We start from the raw sequence: 21,804 nt of genomic DNA, 5'->3' as shown, positions 1-21,804 counted from the left end.
GATTCTAAGAGTACTGTACTTTCACTTTCCAATAACTTAGGCTTGAAATGTCCAATTTCAATGAATGACCCCTCATTTTAAAGATCACATACTCAGGTATCTGAAAATACTAATAATAAAAATTCAATTTTTGCTACAACTTAGCCATTTTGCCACAACATGCCTCATTTTCATTTTGCTTATGCATTAGTACCTGGTCATAGATTTTCTTACTTTTTGGTGCCAGGTTGCACTACCTAGTCCAGATGAATATCTCTGGACTAGTAAAATAATGTATAGTACATGTTCACCATTAGAAGTACTTACCAATGCACAGCCACCAGTCAAAACTATACCATCAAGTTTTGGGTTGTCTTCAACAGAAGTGAACCTTTCCAGAAATAAATCAATCTGTTCACAAATTATGAGGGTAAATACATATTGATTTGTGGCAGATACATCCCTTGCATTCTGTTCATCAAGTGAATTTTCTTCTAGCGACTGAAATGAGAAGAGTATTTGAAATAATAAGTCATTTTGTCAGCTAAACTGGTAGAAAACGACTGCGGATGCACCGAACATTGGCAATCATTTGGTTCCCTGTTCATCTCCATCCTTGCTCTTGTGTTTCAACTGGCATAGAGTGCTGAAATACAATCATTGCATCAGATAGTTTTATTTTAGTTTATATTTTCAATAATATGATTTATTGGTAAATTGTTTTGAACGTTATACCTCCCATTATAACTGCAGTTTACTTATACTTATTAATATAGTTCACTATTTTTTCAGAGGACAAGTTTTAGTCAAGCATGCATTACTTTTGTATTTGAACATTTTATAGGCTGATGTAAGGAAATCTCCACCACTCTGTGACTATACTCATTATGAGGCTAACGCACAATAAATTACAGTACAGTTCAGATCATGATGATGACTTTTAGTTCAAACTCTAGTCTTGAGGTGAAAGCTTTGGAATCCCACGATATCTATTCTATTGCTATCGTTGGACAAGGAAGTTTATGAGTGTCATAGCAATAGAAGAATCAGTAGTCTCGCTCAAATGCTACAATGATCTGTGTAAAACGAAAATGGAAGCACTTTGAGGGTGACGAAGCTACATGCCCATGTTCACCTCTCTGCATATTCCAATGCATTGAGGACACTGGATTTACGTATCCCGTACAACATATTCTATTTTATAGTGTAAAAGGTATCAACAATGATGGCATTACTTACCAGTCCTATTCTGTGACCAAGTTGAAAGAATAATCCCAAGTCATTAGTGCGAAGCTCATAGTACTCCCTGAATGCTGGAATCCATTCCTTACGGACATTACCCAAAGCTGAGTATCCCATCATCTATAAAAATGTATTCATAAAAAAAAAAATAATAATAATCTGGCTCTTAGATCAAAACATACCAGGTTCTTAACAACAGATAAAAATAATAAACAGATGTCTCTGAATGAATTCCACAAAGGTGATTTGTCATAGCGCCCTCATATTTACCTTTCCTGTCAATGCTAGAGGAGCATGGCCTGTATACATATGCATCACATTTGGGTTGAATTCCTTTTTAGTAATTGCAGGAATAGTACGGGTAAGAGAACGGTACCGAATCCCAAGGTTTAATGGAACCTGAAAAATACGAACAACAAATATTTATTGCAATATGTTATAGAAAAAGCTACTGCGTTTCTTAATTACAAGGTTATTTAATTGACAATTAAAAAAAAAATCATGGAATGTAATTGCTTTATGCTGTGCTTTTACTCAAACTTTCAACCGTGAGGTCAGGTAATGATTAAACGCCAACATCAAAGTTTAGTTTAGTTGCATAAGACAATGCATAATGAACTTATCCAAATGCTGAATAGGCATTGATGAGCGCATAAACAGATTTGATGTAGATGTTTCGATCAGTGGACAAGTGTTTGATCATGACAGTAGCATGTAGTTGCAAGAGACATGATGGTGAAAATATCAGGCTGGAAGAGTAACAAGCAGAAATTTATGTTTTTCTGCAAAACAGGCTCTAAGTTATTTAAAGTCTATACTACAGTAATTAGTGTGCGTTTGATCCCAACTATCCCACTATTTTTGAGAAACCCATTACTTACTCTTTCTATATGTTTAATTCCATCACTTCTGTTGCCGTGATAGACGTTGAATGCTCCATCATTTCCTCCTCCATCATATGAAAAGATTAATGCATCATTGAATGGTGAATCATAGAATCCAAGGGAGGCATGGCAGTCATGGTGGCTGGCAGTTACCCACCTGAAACAAGGAAATAAATAATATTGATTTCTGATGGTGGAAAAAAAATAAAAATAATATTTTGGCTTTTTAATTTAGAAAATAGTCTTGCAAAGAACATCCAGACGGAGGAGAAAATGAAAATAACATTTTATTGTTGAATGTAAACAGTGTAGGAATAGGATGGTTAAATGCTTTAAATTTATATAATTATGAAGAAATATACATATCTTGTTTTTAGAGATTTCAAGGCAGTAGCGGACATGATAGAAGTGAAGAAAAACTTTAATTTCTTCCTGAAATTTATATTTTTTTTGTACGCTAATTAGCTAAAATTAAAATTTTATTTTTATTTGAAATCATTATTCGCAAGTGCCAGGTTCGTTAAAACAAGGTATAAAAAAAGTATCGCCTTCTATTTAAATTGCTCATTTCAGCTTTCAAATGAAAATTAAAGAAAAAATGTTTTTTTCCTCAATATTTATGAGTTCCTATATATTATTCAGGAAATTGGCTAGAAGACATTTTTAAGAATTGTTTTAGCAAGAAGTCTGTAAATTGGTGACTGTTTGCTTCTTTTTATGCCTTATCTCATTTGAAATCGATACTTTTTTTCTGATCTGTGATGGTATTTTCCAGGTTGAATTACAGACAGTAAAGTATTTTTAATAACCTATCAAGGTTTACTTGTTTTTCTCCAGGTGACAATTGCATGTCATATGTATGAGAATAGACTTGAACTGAACTTGATAATAATAAGTTCTTGTAAGCACCAATTTTCACAGTGCTCTTGGAATTATTCTAGAAGAAAACAGGAATACGCTTTTGATTATGGTGAAGCCTGAGGAAGCTGAGGACAAGAAATGAGGAATTCACTACTATCAATCATGGGCTTTGGCTGGTGGTAGGCTGGGGCCAAAGTAAGTTTTCATTGGAGTAGGCATTCTTTTTTCACCAACCCCCCCCCCCCCCCCCCCCCCCCACCTCCCGACTGCCTATGCCCCTGACTATACACAAGTCCTACCTAGCAATGGAAAAAGCTTTAATTATGGGTTTATATACTGTTAATTAAGGTGAATGTATAAAATAATCTGGGAGATTTCTGCAACCGGCTTTCCAACTGATGTTTATTTTTACAGTATCACTAAAATTGATGACACTCATGGCCACACTATTAGAGTCAAGTTAATAGATATAAACCAATTTAAAGTAATTAATTATTATGTGTAATGAATTCAATGAAATATATACATAATGTCAATTGATTCAATAACAGAACAAGGTCACAATCAACTTCAATCAAGAATCAAGTGAAAATATAACTGAGATCATAGCTCAGTGGCTATCTGATTGAAGTTCGTAAAAAACGACTCCCGATTCACCGTCGGAATTCCTAATTTTTGCTGCTATTTATGGTCATTATATTGCATCTATCTGGCTAACAATGGAGCCAAATGCAAGGCTAATCTTCCAATACCATTTTTCATGGGCTTCTAAATGTTCATAAAATCTTATTTTCCCTTATTAAAATTGCATTCATTCATAGGCCTACTAAAAGTTAGTAGTTCATTTCATGAAGTAGTACAGTAAATTTGCATGCTATGCACTTGATCAGTACTTAAGACAAACATGATTTATAAATTAAAAATTTGTATATGTTAGCATATAAGATGACCCCATGTTTTTTCTGATCAAAATTTGCTATTTTATACATGAGAATATAGGGTATACAGCATAATTTTTAAAAAATAATATAGGTAGCACTTTTTTTAAATGTCATAACATTCATGAGTTTAACGTTTAAATGAAAGTAAAATTCTGTCCACTGTGCTCAATGCTTGTGCCTCACATTTTAAAACAACAGTTAACCTGAATAATAGTATAATATCAATACATTAACTTTACACTTGAAGGCCATCAATTTAAACTCTGTCATTCTTAATATTGTCACAGATCCCGAATGTCCCACTTTCAGTGATATTGTCCCACATTTAGCATATCTGTCATGTCAAGGCCTAAAAATGTCCCACTTGTACACAAATTGCTTTGCAAATCTCTACTAAAAGAAAATTTGTGAATATCATATCATGTATACCATGGGGAAGGGGAGATGCAGTGTGTCCACACCATCCCCACCCCCAATTGTAAAAGGTCAAAGTTTTTAACACATTCAAGCATTAACTGAATATTAAAATGTGGTTTTCAATTATTCCATTATAATTAAGATGAAATTAAACATTCAGTACGTGTATTCCACGGTAAATGACGTTACATTTCATCCTTTATATTCACATACTCACTTTATATTATAAATAGGAAAACCTAATTATTGCTTATTGCTAGATGGTAGTAGGCCTACTATTAGAAGTGAGTGAAATACAGGAATACCAATTTAAACTTTTTACCATTTGTGATACAGATTTAGAGGACGAAATGAGTGTAACTAACGTTACATAATTTAGACACGCAAAAACTAGGAATTAAAACAAATTCCGATATCTTATGTCCGAGCGACATTACGCTTATTTGTAATGTTAGATTATGTAGAAAACAATTTTAAATTTATAAAGGGACACAATTGGATGTTTTTTTGAGATACTTATAATTTAAATTAATGAATTCTGTGCTTAATTTGAGCCAGGAAGCTTAAATACAGTTATACTTGCCTAAGTCGACTTCGCCTAATCGAATAATTTCAAAGTCGATCTAATTTTACATGCCAAATTGTTGTGTTTTCCATTAATTGACAATCTGTAAGTCAAATTTTATCTAGTCGAACAATATTTCAATGGCATTTTGGATTGGACTTAGGCAAGTTCAACTATAGTACAAAATAAGATATCACACAATTTGTCATATACTACAAAATAACAATTTTAAAGATATAAACATAATCAAATATATAGACTAATGACAATATGCCAATAGTGGGTTTAAATTTCTACAAAACAGAACAATTTAATTACTTTGATAGTTTTGATAAATTACCTAGAGCTTATTGATGGATGTTTCATTATTGCCACCAGTTGGTAAATTACTGTATATTATAGGTTATAACACTACAGTAACTGATGTTACATACCGTACATTTAATAGATTATTAGGAATTTTGTTACTTCATTTGGAAAGAATATATAAGATATTTGAGGCATAGTTAGAAGAGAAGAATTATTAAGTATCATCAGGCCATTATGGTATGGTAAGATATTATTATTAACTGACGCTACATTGGAGGATATAAATTTCAATTTGTAAACTTCAACATTTGAAAAAAAGGAGCTATATTTACCAACCGTCTCACAGCGTGCGGGATGGTCCAGCATTTTAAAGTGATTTTTGATGAAACACGCATTTTGTAAAAACACATGCATGATCATAAATTTGTCATGCATTTAATCTATGCAGGGAATTCAGGGAAAATGTATTTAAAATTAGAAGAAATTGGTTTTATTAAAAATATAAAAACGGTCATGCAGTAACATGAGTCAATAGAAGGCTTTTGTTATCTTGTTCGAGAATCAATTCATTGAGAGCTGCTGTATAGTCATGCATTTCAAATCTCTCAGGTTGGTAACTATGAATTTATAGCTACTGATCAGCAGAGTATGTCCCAACTGATAGCTCAATACCAACATAAAATCCAGATTGGTAAAGTCGAAAATAAGTCGATATAATTGTTATAAAGTAGTGTCATATACTATAGGCTGTATTATAAAACTACAGTAACTGACGTTTATGCACTTTCAATATCAATTTTCAGGATTTTATTTTGCACAATAATAGGCATGCTATTTGAGGCATAGGTAGGAGAGATAAATTATGAAATACCATCAGCCTATCATTGTATGGTAAGAAATTATTAAGAAAAGTAGACGTTTTTGGTAAATGACGTTACATTGTAGGAGAAATTACAATAATGCAATTTTCTACATTAGACAATAGGAGGAGCTTAATGTAGCTATGTATATCAGCAGAATATGTCCCAACTAATAATTCAATACCATAAATACATGGAATTACCCAGTATTTGAAGATTACAGATGCCACAGTATGATAATTCGAAGCTGCAATCCAAACGGCTCTGCCCCTTGACATTCATGTAAACTGCATTTTAGCATACCCTACACCTCCATTGACAATCTTTAATTGCCCTGTAATTGTACGTGAAACTGAGGATAAAATGGACTTCAGAATTTTCAATCTATGTTAAAACTAATTTGGATATACTTGATATACTGGATTGATATATCGATGCAAAGAATAGATGTCACAATTAAAGCTAAATTTAAAACTTTTAATAAATTTGATATGGAATATAAATTTTTGTTGTAATTAGAATTACTTATTAAAAAGTCTTGCTAATAGCATGTAAAAATTATCACCAAAAATAATTGCAAAAAAAGATTACAAGTTTTTAAGAAAATAACTATAAGCAGAGCTATATCTTCAAATCCCCTTTTGTAGACAAAATCGTCAAAAAGATGTCAAGTAGTGTGTTTAATACCAGGCTAGAAATCACTGAAGGTAATTAGTTAATATTACGCTGCCAATGTGATGGTGACAAATTCTCTTTGGGAAACTGCGTTGAACTTCATATTAGCATAGGCAAGCATGCAGATTGTTTGAAATAACCACTATATTACTGTTACATTAACTATCTTTAACTTCAACCAAATTAATTGCATGATTCTCTTGAGTATATATTCTGTAATATAAACCGGATTTGATATTTTGGCCTTGCCAAAAGACTATTAGGTTTTGAAGCATGTATTTGTTTTCTGTTGACATTTAATTTAAAGTCAGGCTCCAGATGAAAACATTTTTTTGATAATTTCTACAACTGATTTTTTTTAAGAGGAAAAATGTGTTAGACTAAAAACTTGGGAAAGGTTAATGAGATACAGAGTTTTGATTACTATATTTAAAAAGCCTTGGAAAAATTAAGGTGGAAAAAAAGGATGATTACTCCTTTTTTTCCACCCAGTTTTTAAATACAGTATTCAAAAAACTGTACTGTATGTTATTACCATTCCCAATATTTTTTGCAGACTGTTTAAAAAAATAGCCACTTTTTACTGATTACATAAGAAAGAAAGAAATGGAAATTGCTTCAGGAAGGCTTCATCCAGCAGTGGATGAACGTAGCCTAGATGATGAATAATGATTACATATTTACCTATCATTAATAACTTCAACGAAATCAGTTGCATGATTCTCTTGAGTAGCTATTCTCTAATATAAACTTGATTTGATATTTCGGTCTTGCCAAAAGACTATTAGGTTTTGATAAAGCATGTATTTGTTTCCTGTTGACAGGCTTCAGTTGAAAATTTTTCTTTGATATGTTGTACAACTGATTTTTCTAAAAGGCAAAAAGAGTATTTGAAAAAAACTCGAGAACGGTCAATAAGATACTTATTTATTTAAAAAGTCTAGAAAAAAGGATGATTTAACCTCCCCTTTTTCTCTGAGTTTTTAAATACAGTATTAAACAATGTGTATCTCATTTTCCCAACTTTTTTCCCTCTTAGAAAATCAGTTGTACAACAAACCCAACCTTGTTTTCCCTCAGAAGCCTGGCTTAAAAAAAAATCATATTTCTTATATATCTGTACTGTGTGTGAAAGCACTGGTAAAAAGTATTAAAAAAAAAGGCAAATAAAAGCTTGAGTATATGTAAAGTTTATCAGTGGATTCACTGGTTCATTTTTGTATAGCTAGCTTTAATACACAACATGATATACAAAGCTCTACTATGTTGGTATTCAACTCAACATGGGCCTAATTTAAGTAGCACAAGAGAGGGTATTATTATAAATGAAGTATAACAGTCACCTTACAAACAAATACCACTGTCATACTGTTTCAATTAGTATAGAGTTTGTATTTAAATGTAATTCACAATAATGACGACATTATTAAAGTCCTATATACTTACTGATCAGCTTTAACCAGAGTCTTCAAAAGTTTAAGAGGAGTTGGCATGACCCTTGGAGAAAAAATAAGATAAGAAATTCAATACGTGATATTAGCAAAATATAATTAAATAAATTAATTACTGTACTCCGAGTCCAAGTCTAAAAAAAAAAAATCTAAAATACAAATGTCGACATCAACTGTTGTGTAACATCATTTGAATCACTGCTATACCAAGAAATGCTTAAAAATGATCTCATATGACTTCAGTACATTATTATGAAATCCTTTCCTGTTAATATATCAAGTTAAGCTAATGTTTCCAACCACTGTGTCATCTTAAAAGCCTTAAATTTCTGTTAAGCTCAAGTCCAACATTCTTGTCATGACTGACGCATGTACGTGCTAAATCCAGCAAGCTGATTAACAATGTTGTTTATGAAAGTATTCAATAAGCCAGAAATTTTGCTCTTATATTTATTGACATAACAAATAAGAAGATACTTTGTGATCAAAGGTTAACCAGGGTTGATGTCAATCCTGAATATACAGTATTTGTACAGTTATGTAAAAACAATGGAATTGAGAAGGCACTCACAACTCACTAGAACAAAAATTAATGACATAAGTAAATTATTAACTGTAAAAATATTGCTTAAATATTCAAAAATATTGTTTAGATACTGTATTTGAAATTGGTGATGGCTATACCTATACAGTTATTCAGTATAATTTGTCATTTGTAAAATATTTTACATTAAAATACAATAGCAAGGGTCTGTTTATAAATAAACAGAAATAATTAACTATACTGTATCAGGTAATAATCTATTCCATGCCGTACACCATCCCGGTATTTCTGAGTCAAGACACCAACACCAACATAAAGTCTGTTCATCTATATGGTTCGGAGACACGAAGAACAACCAAAGATAACCAAAATAAATGCCTTATTAGATCCATAATGAACATATACTGGCCGAAAACAATCAGCAATGAACAACTTTGGGAAAAGAATGATCAAGAAAAGGTAAATGAACAGATTTGCAGGTGCAAGTGAGGCTGGATTGATATATCACTTAGAAAACCACCAGATAACATCACCAGACATGCACTGAGAAGGATCCCCACCCCCAGCGTAAAAGAAAACATGCCCAAGAAACAGCAGGAGACGAACTGTGGAGGATGAGGCAAGGGAGGGCAGGGTACTCTCTGGACCAGTTAGAAAGATAGCCTAAAACAGAGTGCGATGACATGCTATTTCCAAGGACCTATATTCCACAATTAGTTGAAGGGAAAAAGTCACTGTATTTGGATTAACAAAAATGTGGCAAAAACATGGATCAGGTAATCATTGGTATATATTTGGAAATTCTAATAACTGTTTGTGGTTCAACTAAATCCCAATCATATATTGTAAGGACAATTTTCAAGTTGCATACAGTCACCATTGTACACACACTGGTATTATACGAAGATGACAATTTGAATGGGGGAGGCGGGTGGGTTTCAGTAAGCATAAAATCTATGAAATTGAAGGATTGAATTAAATTGTCTTCGCAAGACCAAGCAAAAAAATGGAATGGTCAAATTTAATACGATTGATTAGTTTGATGCAGATTTAAAGGCACTTCCTTTTTTTAAAGCCCTATAAATAAACTAGTTCCCCATATAACCCCCCTCCCCCACACACACAGCAATAGCAATGTGGTACTCCAGCTAAAGATAGCAGGCCCAATCCAATCCAATCCAATCAGAACATTTGTAAAGCGCCTTTCTTTGCATACAAAGCGTTGCACCCCACATACTTAGGCACCCCACAGGCAGCGTGATCATTGCCTAACCCAAGCCCAGAACAAGTATAACAAATCAAAAGAAGCAGTGGCAAAGTTTGGAATCATAAGTAAATAATGCAACAATAAATAAAATAAGAATAAAAATGGGATAATTAGTTAAAGAGGTGAGTCTTTAAGTTAGACCTAAAGACAGCCACAGATGAAGATCGAATGTGCACTGGAAGGTTATTCCAGATGAGTGGCACCTCGCATGGAAAAGATTTAATTGTTACCAATACGCTTTTTAAAGATAGGTTGATGGAAATTAACATTCAAAGCTGATCTGTTACAAAGGCCCACCACATGGTTGTTAATTTTCAATGCACTTTGTTTGTGAAATAAACAAATAGGCCTACAAGTTTTTTTTGTATTGAATCTATGTGCGCAAGAAGCAAAACACAACTGTTCAGAAAATGTGTCTTAATTAAATTATATCAAACTTGTTTATGAATATAGTACAGTATGTTGTTCGGTGCTGAGAAATGGCTCTTTTGACCTGTTGAATCTCAAACATTTCTCAGAACAACAATTGAGAGTCAACCAATCAGAGAGTGACTTATGACATTGATGATCTCCAAGGAAACAACATGGCCTACCTACAATGAAAATGTTTTTCAATTGCTTGTCCACTATGCTATACAGAAATGAAACTAGCAACAACCTTGTTTTTTTTTCTTTGAATCGGAAAAATTGTTTGCTCTATGCGTATGGATTAAAGTATTCAGAAAATATCCGCTGTCATCTTGAAGTCATTCCAAAGAAAATGTTAATCTACTCTTAAGATTATAAAATCGGCTTATATCATTTTGTAAGCTTTGCTTTCCTCAGATAAACTTCTTTACACCCTGATCCTACTATGTGTTTGCTTGCCGACACATGATTGAGATGTTCTGCTCTCACAGTTGAATTTATGATTTCCTGGATACTAAGCCAGGCTCTGAGAAAAATGAAATCGATATGTGACAAAGACAAGCCAAACCTGTCACTCGACAAAAAATTCATCCTTAGTTATTAATACAGAGTTAAACAGTAAAATGAGAGCTATAAAATGGTCAAAGAATCATTTAAATCCAACATTTCGTTATAAAATTACAGGAGTTTAAACATACAGCTGTTAAAAGAACAATATTTGAGAAATGAGCCTTCAAAGTTTACGATTTCAGGCATTTCTTAGTCTAAAACCATCATCAAATCATTAAATATTGTTGTTTTAAAATTGAAAATGAGAAAAATAGAGCATAGCATTAGCATGATGTATATAGATATATAAAGGTTAGATAGTGCAATAAAATAGATTTCCAAAATTTTGACATTCCAGCATGTTTTGCCCATTATCTCCAAAAGAGGATTTGCAATGAGTGACTGGTTTGGCTTGTCTTTGCCACATATGTTTTAAGTTTCTTTAATATTTAGAAATCTGAATCTTCTCTATTCTTAGTTCAGTGTCAACAATTTTCTCCTCAGGAGCCTGGCTTGATGATACAGTTAGCATTTATTCAATAATTACTTTGCTCAGGTTCACAAGTTGTATTACATTATCGGTAGCATACTTAATTTTGAAAATACTGATGTATATTTATGAAGTATATTCAAATTATTATAAAGCTCTGTGGATCATTAAAAAACAAAACTGTGATGTCATAAAATACACCTTTAACTGAATGTTTTATTTCTTAACAATGTGACTATTTTGTGGCAGGACCCTTATATTTTATCAATGGTCAATTGAGGTGGTACTGAATAGCCACAAGTTATACTACATAACTGTATGCCTATCACATACCATTTCAATTTTTATTCTGCGCTGCAAACCATGAATCTATTTGCACATCAGACACCCTAGAGCAAAATCCCTTCTTTAAATGTCTGCCATGACATAAGGCCTAGATGATATTATGCCTATTAACATTCAGATAATCAGAGTTTCACTTATTAGTTAAAATGGCACTTGCCTCTGGTGTCTCTTTATCATATAAAAATGCTGATGAAGCATAAAATTATTCTGGGAAAAAAAGTAAACGATAAAAATGTCTCTAGTAGTAGAAGACAATACAGTAATTAAAATGGTTTGGGGCTTGCATTGCACATAATATCTGAAGCTTTATTATGGATATCTGAAAGATTTTCATTTAAATACAAGCAGAAATATAGAAATTCTATCACTGTCTATTTAGAAAAAAATTTAAATCAAAATAAATAAAAATCATTAATATTGTGACAGTTTCTATAGGGCATAAGGTATGTTTAAAGAGGTGTTGAAAACAGATGAAAAGCTCTGGAGAAAAAAAAGAATTTCTTGGTGTCTTGTGATTTCTTCAAACTATAAAATTGAGGGAAAAAAAATGTGTGTTTTCAGTCTTCTTGAATAAGTTTACATAATGTCCAATGTATAACTTTCATAGTGTAGGTGCTGCGATGCAAAACACATAAATGGTCAGAAAGTGAAGCTACATTCATAAACTAAGAAACACATTTCACCAACATACACCTCTGATCTCATCAAACTATGATCTTCAACCTGTGCTAGATCCCTTAGGTCGACTACCAGTACATCGGTTTTGTTTGTCCCTTCCAGTCGCCTTAAAACATACGGTGAGCGAGCCTTTACAGTTGCAGCTCCTAAACTATGGAACAGCGTAATACCCGAGTCGATCCGTCAGTCACCCTCAGTGGGTGTGTTCGGTTGAAAACCGATCTTTTTAGTTCAATTTAAATCAATCTTCAGGCCCGTATCCAAGGGGAATTTTTATGGTTCGGGAGAATCCCCCTTTTCTAGCAAACCCTCCTCTTTTATGGTGAACCCCCCTCTTCAAATTTCCCAAATAAGTCCTCCAACCCAACTAATGCACTGCAGACCCACCCAGACACAGACGTTTTCAAACATATCTGCTTTTATAACATTAGTTAGACCCATAAAGCACAAAAATCCTCTTACTTTGGGGGTTCTGCAGACCCCACCGGGGCTTCGACCGTGGACATCACGCCCAGAAAACCCCCCCTCCCGCTTGGAAGGACCTGGCTACGGGCCTGATCTTTTATTTCTTATTTTTACTTTAATCGTCTTGGGACGATCTGCTGATCTACTACATTACATTACACCTACATTACAATACAACTACATTTCAAAAATACTTCTCTTAATATACAAATGACATTTATGTATGAGATTTCAAACCAAAAACAAAGGAGATTGAAAAACTTGCTGTTTTCAACTAGTGTTTGAACAATCTAATTAGTACAGTATTATTATTTTTTTCAACTTAAATTAAAAACTTACCAACTTGTAACCGCAATATCAAATTCATCAATTTTAGAAAATGCCTGAACCTTTTGGATTGCTTCACTCCACTGTTTCAGGAACACATCTCGCTTCCTGTTAAAAACAAGAAAAAAGAAATGAAACTGCAGCTACAAAACAGTTTGATTATTATTAAAGGAACATAATATGTTAAACATTACACTCTACCTCCAATTAAAGACCACTTTTGGGCAGTGGCGGACCGTAGGGTAAATTGCAGGGTATACTAGGTATTGTCATATCTAGGATGTGCGATGGGCGCCCATGTCCCCCCCCCCCCCCCCCAAAAAATACTCGCCCATCCCCCAGTTGCATCCCCAGCCAACAAATCATACTCAAGTTAGTTAAAATCACCTTATTTTGCGAGTTAGCCCCTCCCTCACACTCACCTAATCACTGATCCCCCACCTTCCCACCCCCATCACCTCCCTTCCATTTCAAGACCCCTATGCCACTGATGCTAGGGCCTGCTGGTAGGAAAAGTTTGTAAAGCTTACTACTATACAGAATCAAATTGTGTTCTATAGTCAAAATACAAATGTACTGGAATGTTATTTTTAATACCGGCATGGTTGTAGTATCTTCTCTTTCCTCCTGTATTTTAACAAATTCAATTCAAATAATCATAATTCAAACCAGTCATATGTATAAAAATTTATTTAAACTTTAACCATATAGGCCTATAGATCGAATACCCGATCGACAGTGGAGGTCCCGATCTGCAGGAAGAAGAGCATGCGCACCTACTGTACTCTTAGAAGCTCTCTTAAATTGGCTATTCTGACGCCATCACATGGTTGTCACAATAGCAATTTTAAGCATTGTACTGCAAAGTATGCTCTGACACCCACTGACTCACTGAATACGTAATCGGTTGATATTGAAAACCAGCCATGCTAAAATTCTAAGCAGCTGAGAATACGATGCGATAGGCCCAACTGTGACTTAATATTCTAGATACCAAAGTAGGCCAAACATTAACAACTTTGCTATTCCAATGAACTGTAGCAATCCACTCGAAAAATTGAGGTTTATATAGAAGATTCTAAGAAATGCTAAATAAAACGGAGCAACTACTATATTTATTTTTATATGTTTTAGCCAGGGTATGCACTGCATACCTTGACAGTCAGCCACTGCTTTTGGGACTGGCATTTCTAAGGTCTCTTTGATATCTAATTAGAATAAAAGATATTGGTTAATTTGGGACCCCAGAAACATGGTCTTTCATTTGACGGGTCTTTAATTAGAGGGAGACCTGTATAATAGGTTTGTCACACTGTGAGACTAGAAAAAGTCATGAAAAATTTGTCTGAAAGTCTAGCGGACCCTATGCAGACCCTTTTTTCTCAACGGACAGGAAAATATTTTTGCAGATCCCTTTGGTTAGGAACCACTGAAATCTACTGTAATCAAATAAGAATTGTATAGCTAGTAGTGTACAGTATTGTAAGCTATATTTCAAAATGTACATGATGAAAATACTGTATGCGTAAAGTATATTTTATGGAAATAACTACATTTTTTAAAATTTATATTAGAAACATATGAGTGTCAAATCATTTGATGGCTTGGGACATCCAGTTTTGGATCAGAATCAAACAAATTTAATTTTTTAATCAGCTCATCTTATAAATTTCATGAAAATTATATCATAAAAAAAAAAACTGATTATGCAGAAGCAGATTACATTCAAGCAGACGTGATCACAACAACTTCTGACAGTTTTGAGCACTTTTGCATAAATTCTCAAATTTATTTGGTTTTGATTTTGAATCTTGAAATAAATACTAAAATCAAGATATTAATTTCCTATAATCTGATATCGATTTGCAATGACGTGGAAATGTCAAGTAAAATTGACACAAAAATTAAACAAATCTTGCTCATGCAATTGTGATACACTAAGTGCTTGCACATATTTATTATGTTCTCAATTGTACGTGTATGTGTAGCTTTAAAGTAACAGTTCTTTATGTGTATTTTTATTCTCAAAATATGATGTTTGCAGCTCTAAAGGGACAAGTCAACATGTAATTATGTGCATCATCTCAAAATAAAATGCAAGTATAGCATTAAAGGGGCAGTGCTTCAATGGCAACATGTTGAAAATGATGCACATAAAGCACTGTAACTTTAATGCTACTGTACTTACATAGAATTAAAAGACACAAATTACAAAAAATAATTATCCATTATCCATAATTATACGCATAGAGTGGAGATGTAGGTTGGTGGTTAAGATGCTTGCCTTCCAATCCCAGGGTCCTGGGTTCAAATCCTGTGACACAATAGGGATTTTTTTCACATCTGGATTCCGTCCCTAGGCCATTAGCCTTGTCCACCACTCTCTTCCACTTCCATCTCCCACAACCATAAGTGCTCAAAGTACTGATTGTTTGAGGTCTTGTTTATTATAGTTTGATCTATGTGTGTTTAGGTCTTCCTCTGTTTCCTTTTGCTTTCTCTATGTAATCTTTGCTGGTGTCTGTTTTGATAGTCGTAGCAAGTGCCTTAGCCAGTTAACTCTTCATCTTTTACCTTTTTTTAATAGTTCAGTTTCTTCTGCTTTACTGTTTAGGTCTGCATTATTGACTCTATCTGTTCTTTTTATATGTGGAAATTCTTCATAATAAAGATGTTTGAAAGACATTTATGCCTTAATCAATCTTATTTGTTGCTGTCCACAGCTCACCATTATATAATAGAAGTGGATAGACAAGCATGTGAAATATTTGTTGTTAAACTGTTATCAATGGCGTATACCTGAGGCACAGTGCTCTTGAAAGCATTTACGGCTATACTTTTTCGTCTTTTATGTATTTTTCTGTACCTAGCATGTATACGTTGAACTACCTTCCAAATTCTATTTCAATTTGTTCCAACTGTGAACTTCAGTTTTACCAGTGTTTATTGTTAGGTTCCTTTATTTGACTTTATACGTACATGAAAGTTCAAAGGGGCAAGTCACATTTAATAAAGCATAAGTTCTCAGAAGAAGATTTACTTTTGAATTAAATACAGTCTCTTTAATACATGCATCATGTTCCCAAAATATGATAAACGTATACCGCCTTCAATGGGACAAGTCACAGTCACTTTTAATGTTCTCGAAAATAAAATGAACATGCGAGTGGATTTGAATAGCTTGGTGGTTAGGATGGTTGCCTTCACAATCAGGGGCAGATTGGGGGGGGGGGGCCCCGGCCACCTCTTTTGGAAGGTAAAAAAAAAAAAAAGATAGAACTATATCTTTGTCTAAGGTTACTATTAATAGATATATCTTCGTAAGTCTTCTACGAATGGATACCTTGTTCAAAACAAGAAATCAAGTTGTCTTAACCAGTTTTAAAGAACTTAAAGGTCATCAAAAGACTCATCAAAAGTCGGGAAAGCTCATTTCCGGCCATCTAGGAATCAAAATTCTTGCCGGGGGAAGGTCCCCAGGACCCCCTTTCATTTTGGTGTTTTTATATTTTTTAGACATTTTGAACCACCCTTTTTCAAATCCTGGATCTGCCTCTGTCATGTAATTATGCTTTAGTTATGTCATGTTTATCACAATGTTGAATATTGAATGTTGAACATGATGATAAGTCACAAGAATTTATGTGAAACATGTTCTCAAAATATGTAAAAGCTTTAAGGGGACAGTAACTAAATATGCACCATGATGTACCTTAAGGCTTTAAAGGGATATCTTATATGCTTATGTGCATATCTTTTCACCAAAATTAATATGTATACTGCTTTAAATGGATGTCAAATGTAATTATGTGCAACTTGTTCTAAAAATAAAATGCACCGAGACAGTCACAAAATTATTATGTTCATCAGTGGCAGATCCAGGAATTCAAAATAAAGGGGACCAAGGGAGGGAATTTCACAGATGGAGTTTTAGACCACCTCAGCCCCACCATGGATGGGACTTCTCTACATGGCCGGAAATGGCACTCTGACTTAAATTTGAGTCATAATACTTTTAGGGGGAATATAATTTAGGGGAGGGGTGGCTGGGCCAGCTTCCCCCGCCCCTTTCCTTGAATCTGCCACTGTTAAAGATGCACAAGATGTGCATGAATAGCTTTAAAATCATTGAATAGGTAAATTAAGTGAAGGATTTAGACAGCAGAACACAGCGCCTTTTTTTTAAATGTCAAAATTGCCAATGAGGGTATGATTGGTTCGTCTTTGCAACCAGTAGTACACACCTACTGTACCACGAGTGAATGGCAATCAAGTTTGAAGAGGTACTGAATGACAAGTCATTCCATCTATCTGGTGATCGCCGGAAGCAACACAGAACGAAGTGGTAGACTGAGGGTACCGTTTGCCAACATCCTCAGTCTTTCATCCCTAAAAGAATTAAACTGTTCAATGAAAGGTTTTCGAGGTAGCCATTACGAGCGATGTATATTTCCATTTATGGATCAAATAAAGAGTATGTCTATGTCTATATCACATCCTTATAAGGGCATTATGATTATGAACACATGTATTTGTCGCATAGTGTGAATAGAGCTTAAAATGTTGGCACCTTCTGCTTGGACCTTCTGTTTTTAGCATTCACATCTTCTGTAATTGTTTCAATCCTGCTGTTTATCAAATCATCAATTAATACTTGAATCACATTAGATATCGTTAGAAAATATGATTTGTCACTAAAAATTTGATCAAGTGAGTTGATAAATGAATTTTCAGAACTTCCAAAAGTGTTTCTAATGAGTATTTAAGATGCGTCGCATTTGTCACCTGATTATAGTGCAGTGGCCTTCAAGTGATGAATCAGAATTACACGTAATAGTATAAAAGTGTCACTGGTGATTAGGAAGAATAATTCAGGACTTTATCAAATCATCAATTATGAGAAACTCTCTTTCAACATCTGTCACTCAATTGACATCTCAAATGTCATTTGACAAAAACATGTGACATGCCCAAATATGGTCACGATTACATCACATCATTGCCATATATAGGCACATCATGACTAAACATGGGCATACAACCGTTTTTTTGTCAAAGAAAATGTTATTGTGTATTAAACAAAGCTTTAGAATTCAGTATACTTACGCTGGACTGCAATAATATCTTTGTTGAAACAACCCTGAAAGAAAATAATGACATATACAGCAGTATAATAAAAAAAAAACTTAATAATTCATTTAATCATTCATTCATCCATATGTTTGTCACAAAAAAATGGTAATATGGGGCTTGCCTTGCCAAAACTGGCATCATGTGACTAAAACAAGAAAATTAACAATATATATTCTCCACATTATAAATAAGAGCTTTAAAATGATAAGTAATTTACTGGAATCAATTTAATAATGCTAAAGTTATGAGTAAAAGTCTTACAGTTTCTATGTAGTAAAAAGTATACACAATACTGCCACAATTTTATGCTAACTACTCATTTTAAACGTGTAGCAACAGTACACTGATTTTGGGATGCAAGCCTCATTTCAATTTAATCGTTCATTCATTCATTTATATGTACAAGTTCATCACAAAACATGGTAGGCCTATTTTTATAGTAATGTACACGGCGATATGAAAAGAAAAAAAAAAAAAAACCAAAAATAAGATATTAGTTTTAATAGTGATTAAATTCATTATCACATATTGTTTGGAAAAAATTCTGATCTGATCCTGACTCAAAAAAAACAACCAAAAATAAGATATTAGTTTTAATAGTGATTAAAGTCATTATCACATATTGTTTGGAAAAAATTCTGATATGATCATAGTATTACTGTAGAATCGTAATTACTGTTTTTTGGCATGTGCAAGCGAGCTAAATTTAAATGTGATGATCCATAATTGCAAGTGTCTCTAAATAATAACATACCATAAGAATCAGCCATTAACATGCAAACATAAAACGACTATTGCAAATTATTATCATATTAAAGTCATATCATAATAGTGCAGAGATATTTAATGATCTGCATGCTATTAGTGTATGTTATCTCTAGAACAAATAATTCCCATCTCTATGGAAAATACGTTGCAATAAGAAATAATTGGGTAATAAAATTATTGATGATAGTCAACTTTCAAAAATTAAAATATTAGTGTGACCACTTTATGTGGGTCTCCCAAAAGTAGTGATAATATTGATCCTTTTCGCCTGTTAAATGTGTAAACATCCTTAGCCATCCAACATGGATTGGCTGTGATGATGTACAAAACAACGTTCACTTGCTCGCTGACCATAAAAACGTACTGTACATGAAATTATTAGTGTATGAAATTGCCACAAGTTTTCTTCCATAAAAAAAAATGAGTCATTTACTTTATGTTATATTTATGCTATGTTAATGGCAAAATATGAAAATCCATAAGTACTAATGTTACCCTCATTATTAGTTATGGCATCAATCATTCCACAATATGTAACAGCCTCGATTCCCTGCGGAATATTCCTAGCTGCATTTGGAATTTATCCTAGATTAATATCATTCCAAATTATTGATGTAACTACCCATATATATTCATGGGTGAACAGTGACAAACATAGATAAATTGTCTCGTGCAAGGACAAGTGATAACCTATGAAACTGAACTTAGGAAATATTTGGTTTAAAAAAAAAACCCTCAGCTCCATTTTCTTCCACATGCTATGTGCTATTAGTCAAACATTCATCTGATTTCAATAACTGCACCAGTGGCGGGTCCAGAAATTTAAAATTAGAGGAGGCCCAGGGGGTATTCTGATAGATGAAAGGTCTAGACCACCTCAGCCCCACAATGATTGAGGATGAGATGAAATATGTTATGATTAAGGCACCTTTAGGTAGCCAGAAATGGCACTCTTAAGACTTGATTTTTTTTTTTTTATTCATCATTTTTTATATATTTTTGAAAATTTTTTAGGGGAAATGGGGTATGACCGGATGGCTCCCTTTGAATCTGCCTGCAAACTTTGAATAAATTCCAAATAAAAAGAGGAGTGCTTCGATGTTTCAACTTTTAGTGGTCATCTTCAGGAATGAATTGTGACAATGACAAACTAATGACAAATTACAGTAGTTCTGTCCATACTATCAAATTTAAAGTGACCAAAATATGTGTGATTTACCCATAACTTGACCATGATGATGATATGTAATATGTAATGTTTTTAATTATTTTTTTTCCTTGTCAAGCTTGCGTTATCTAGGGAGTCACTGTCTTGACCACCATTTCTGAGCACCTATTTGTCTTTGAAAGGACAAATGTGTATCCGGTTCCTTTGATCGAGCACATCAAGGCAGAGGTCCAGGATTGCGCCAGAATGGTGGTGCATGGCGACTCCCTAGAATTTTTGCACAGATTTTGTCTTTGCCCATTTTAATTGGCATCTTAAATTTAAAAACACACAAAAAATTTGAGTGTTGTGTGCATGTTTATTTTGGTTTTATATGACTGGTATTTGCTGAAAGTTTTTTTATCTTATTTTTATTAATTAATTTTCTTTAAATATTATTATTATTGTTATTACTATTACTATTATTATTATTATTATTATTATACCCAAATATGGGCATATCACAATTATTTGTACCATGCAATTTAATACTGGTTAGACCATGAACAAAAACCAGCATTAATCGGAGACTGAAAGACGCTCAATAAATGAATCAAAAGTAAGTTAAACACCTAGTAAAAAAAATTAGATATGTAACCCTATACAATATAGTTTTTATTTTACATGAACTAGATATTAAGTGTTGAAAAAAAAAACTAGCCCATATTGTTTTATCAATAAGTGACAGGGATTAGGTTTTTGTTATACATATACTCTATGTCCCTTTTTCAGCCTGTATATTATCATGTCAAATATAATGCATTTCTGTGCCTAATGATTGAATGAAATTGATATCATCTGGATTAAAAGCATTTTATATTTTTCATGAATGACCTTCCTTACATAGCGAACTAGATATATATTTTTTTCGGTTTGTTTTCAAACAGTTAATGGAAAGCCGAGTGTGAAAATTTTATTAGAATCTTTACGGCAATATAATTACTTATTATTATCTATTATTATTAATTGTTAATTTATAATTGCTATTGTAATTAATCATCAATAATTTAATAGTGATCTTCAATGCTTTATATTATCCCGACCGTTCACAATTATTATCCAGACTATAATTTATATATTTTGACATATTAACAATAATTATTAAACTAATGTAAATATATAGTTGTTATATTTAATACTACAACGCTATATTTCGATGAGTTTGTGTCAGGAAAACATCATAGGAGTGATGTTTTGCCTTTAACACGTCAGGTAGAACAAAACCATCACTCATATATTAGCAATATTATTATTTATAATATTCGCAATACGTGATGTTGAACATGAATTTTTTCAATTTGTTTTGTTGTGTCTGTTTTTCTACCTTGAGGTATATCTTTAGGTACCGGAAAAAATTGATTATTTCTTATTTGGGCTGGGCCAGCGGCGGCACAGTGCCGCGCTGCCAATTTAACTACAACATGTAAACGGATACATTC

General features: G+C 33.2%; 1 protein-coding gene across 1 annotated transcript in view; it reads right to left on the bottom strand.

The window, feature by feature from the left end:
* Positions 1-21,804, bottom strand: part of LOC117100580 (nodulation protein NolO-like) — a 39,684-nt gene that overhangs the window by 4,879 nt on the left and 13,001 nt on the right. Inside the window, exons 3-9 of the mRNA XM_033240355.1 lie at positions 18,364-18,397; positions 13,270-13,365; positions 8,180-8,230; positions 2,103-2,262; positions 1,492-1,620; positions 1,219-1,341; positions 307-480 (exon numbers count right to left, since the gene is read on the bottom strand). Coding sequence (XP_033096246.1) covers positions 307-480; positions 1,219-1,341; positions 1,492-1,620; positions 2,103-2,262; positions 8,180-8,230; positions 13,270-13,365; positions 18,364-18,397 — 767 coding nt within the window. The remainder of the gene's footprint in view (positions 1-306; positions 481-1,218; positions 1,342-1,491; positions 1,621-2,102; positions 2,263-8,179; positions 8,231-13,269; positions 13,366-18,363; positions 18,398-21,804) is intronic.

Source organism: Anneissia japonica, unplaced genomic scaffold (assembly GCF_011630105.1).
Source record: "Anneissia japonica isolate Jap-2015-1 unplaced genomic scaffold, ASM1163010v1 scaffold1770_len632688_cov154, whole genome shotgun sequence".
Lineage (NCBI taxonomy): Eukaryota > Metazoa > Echinodermata > Crinoidea > Comatulida > Comatulidae > Anneissia > Anneissia japonica.
Note: the sequence above shows the minus strand (reverse complement) of the source record. Positions and strands in the feature narration are given on the sequence as shown.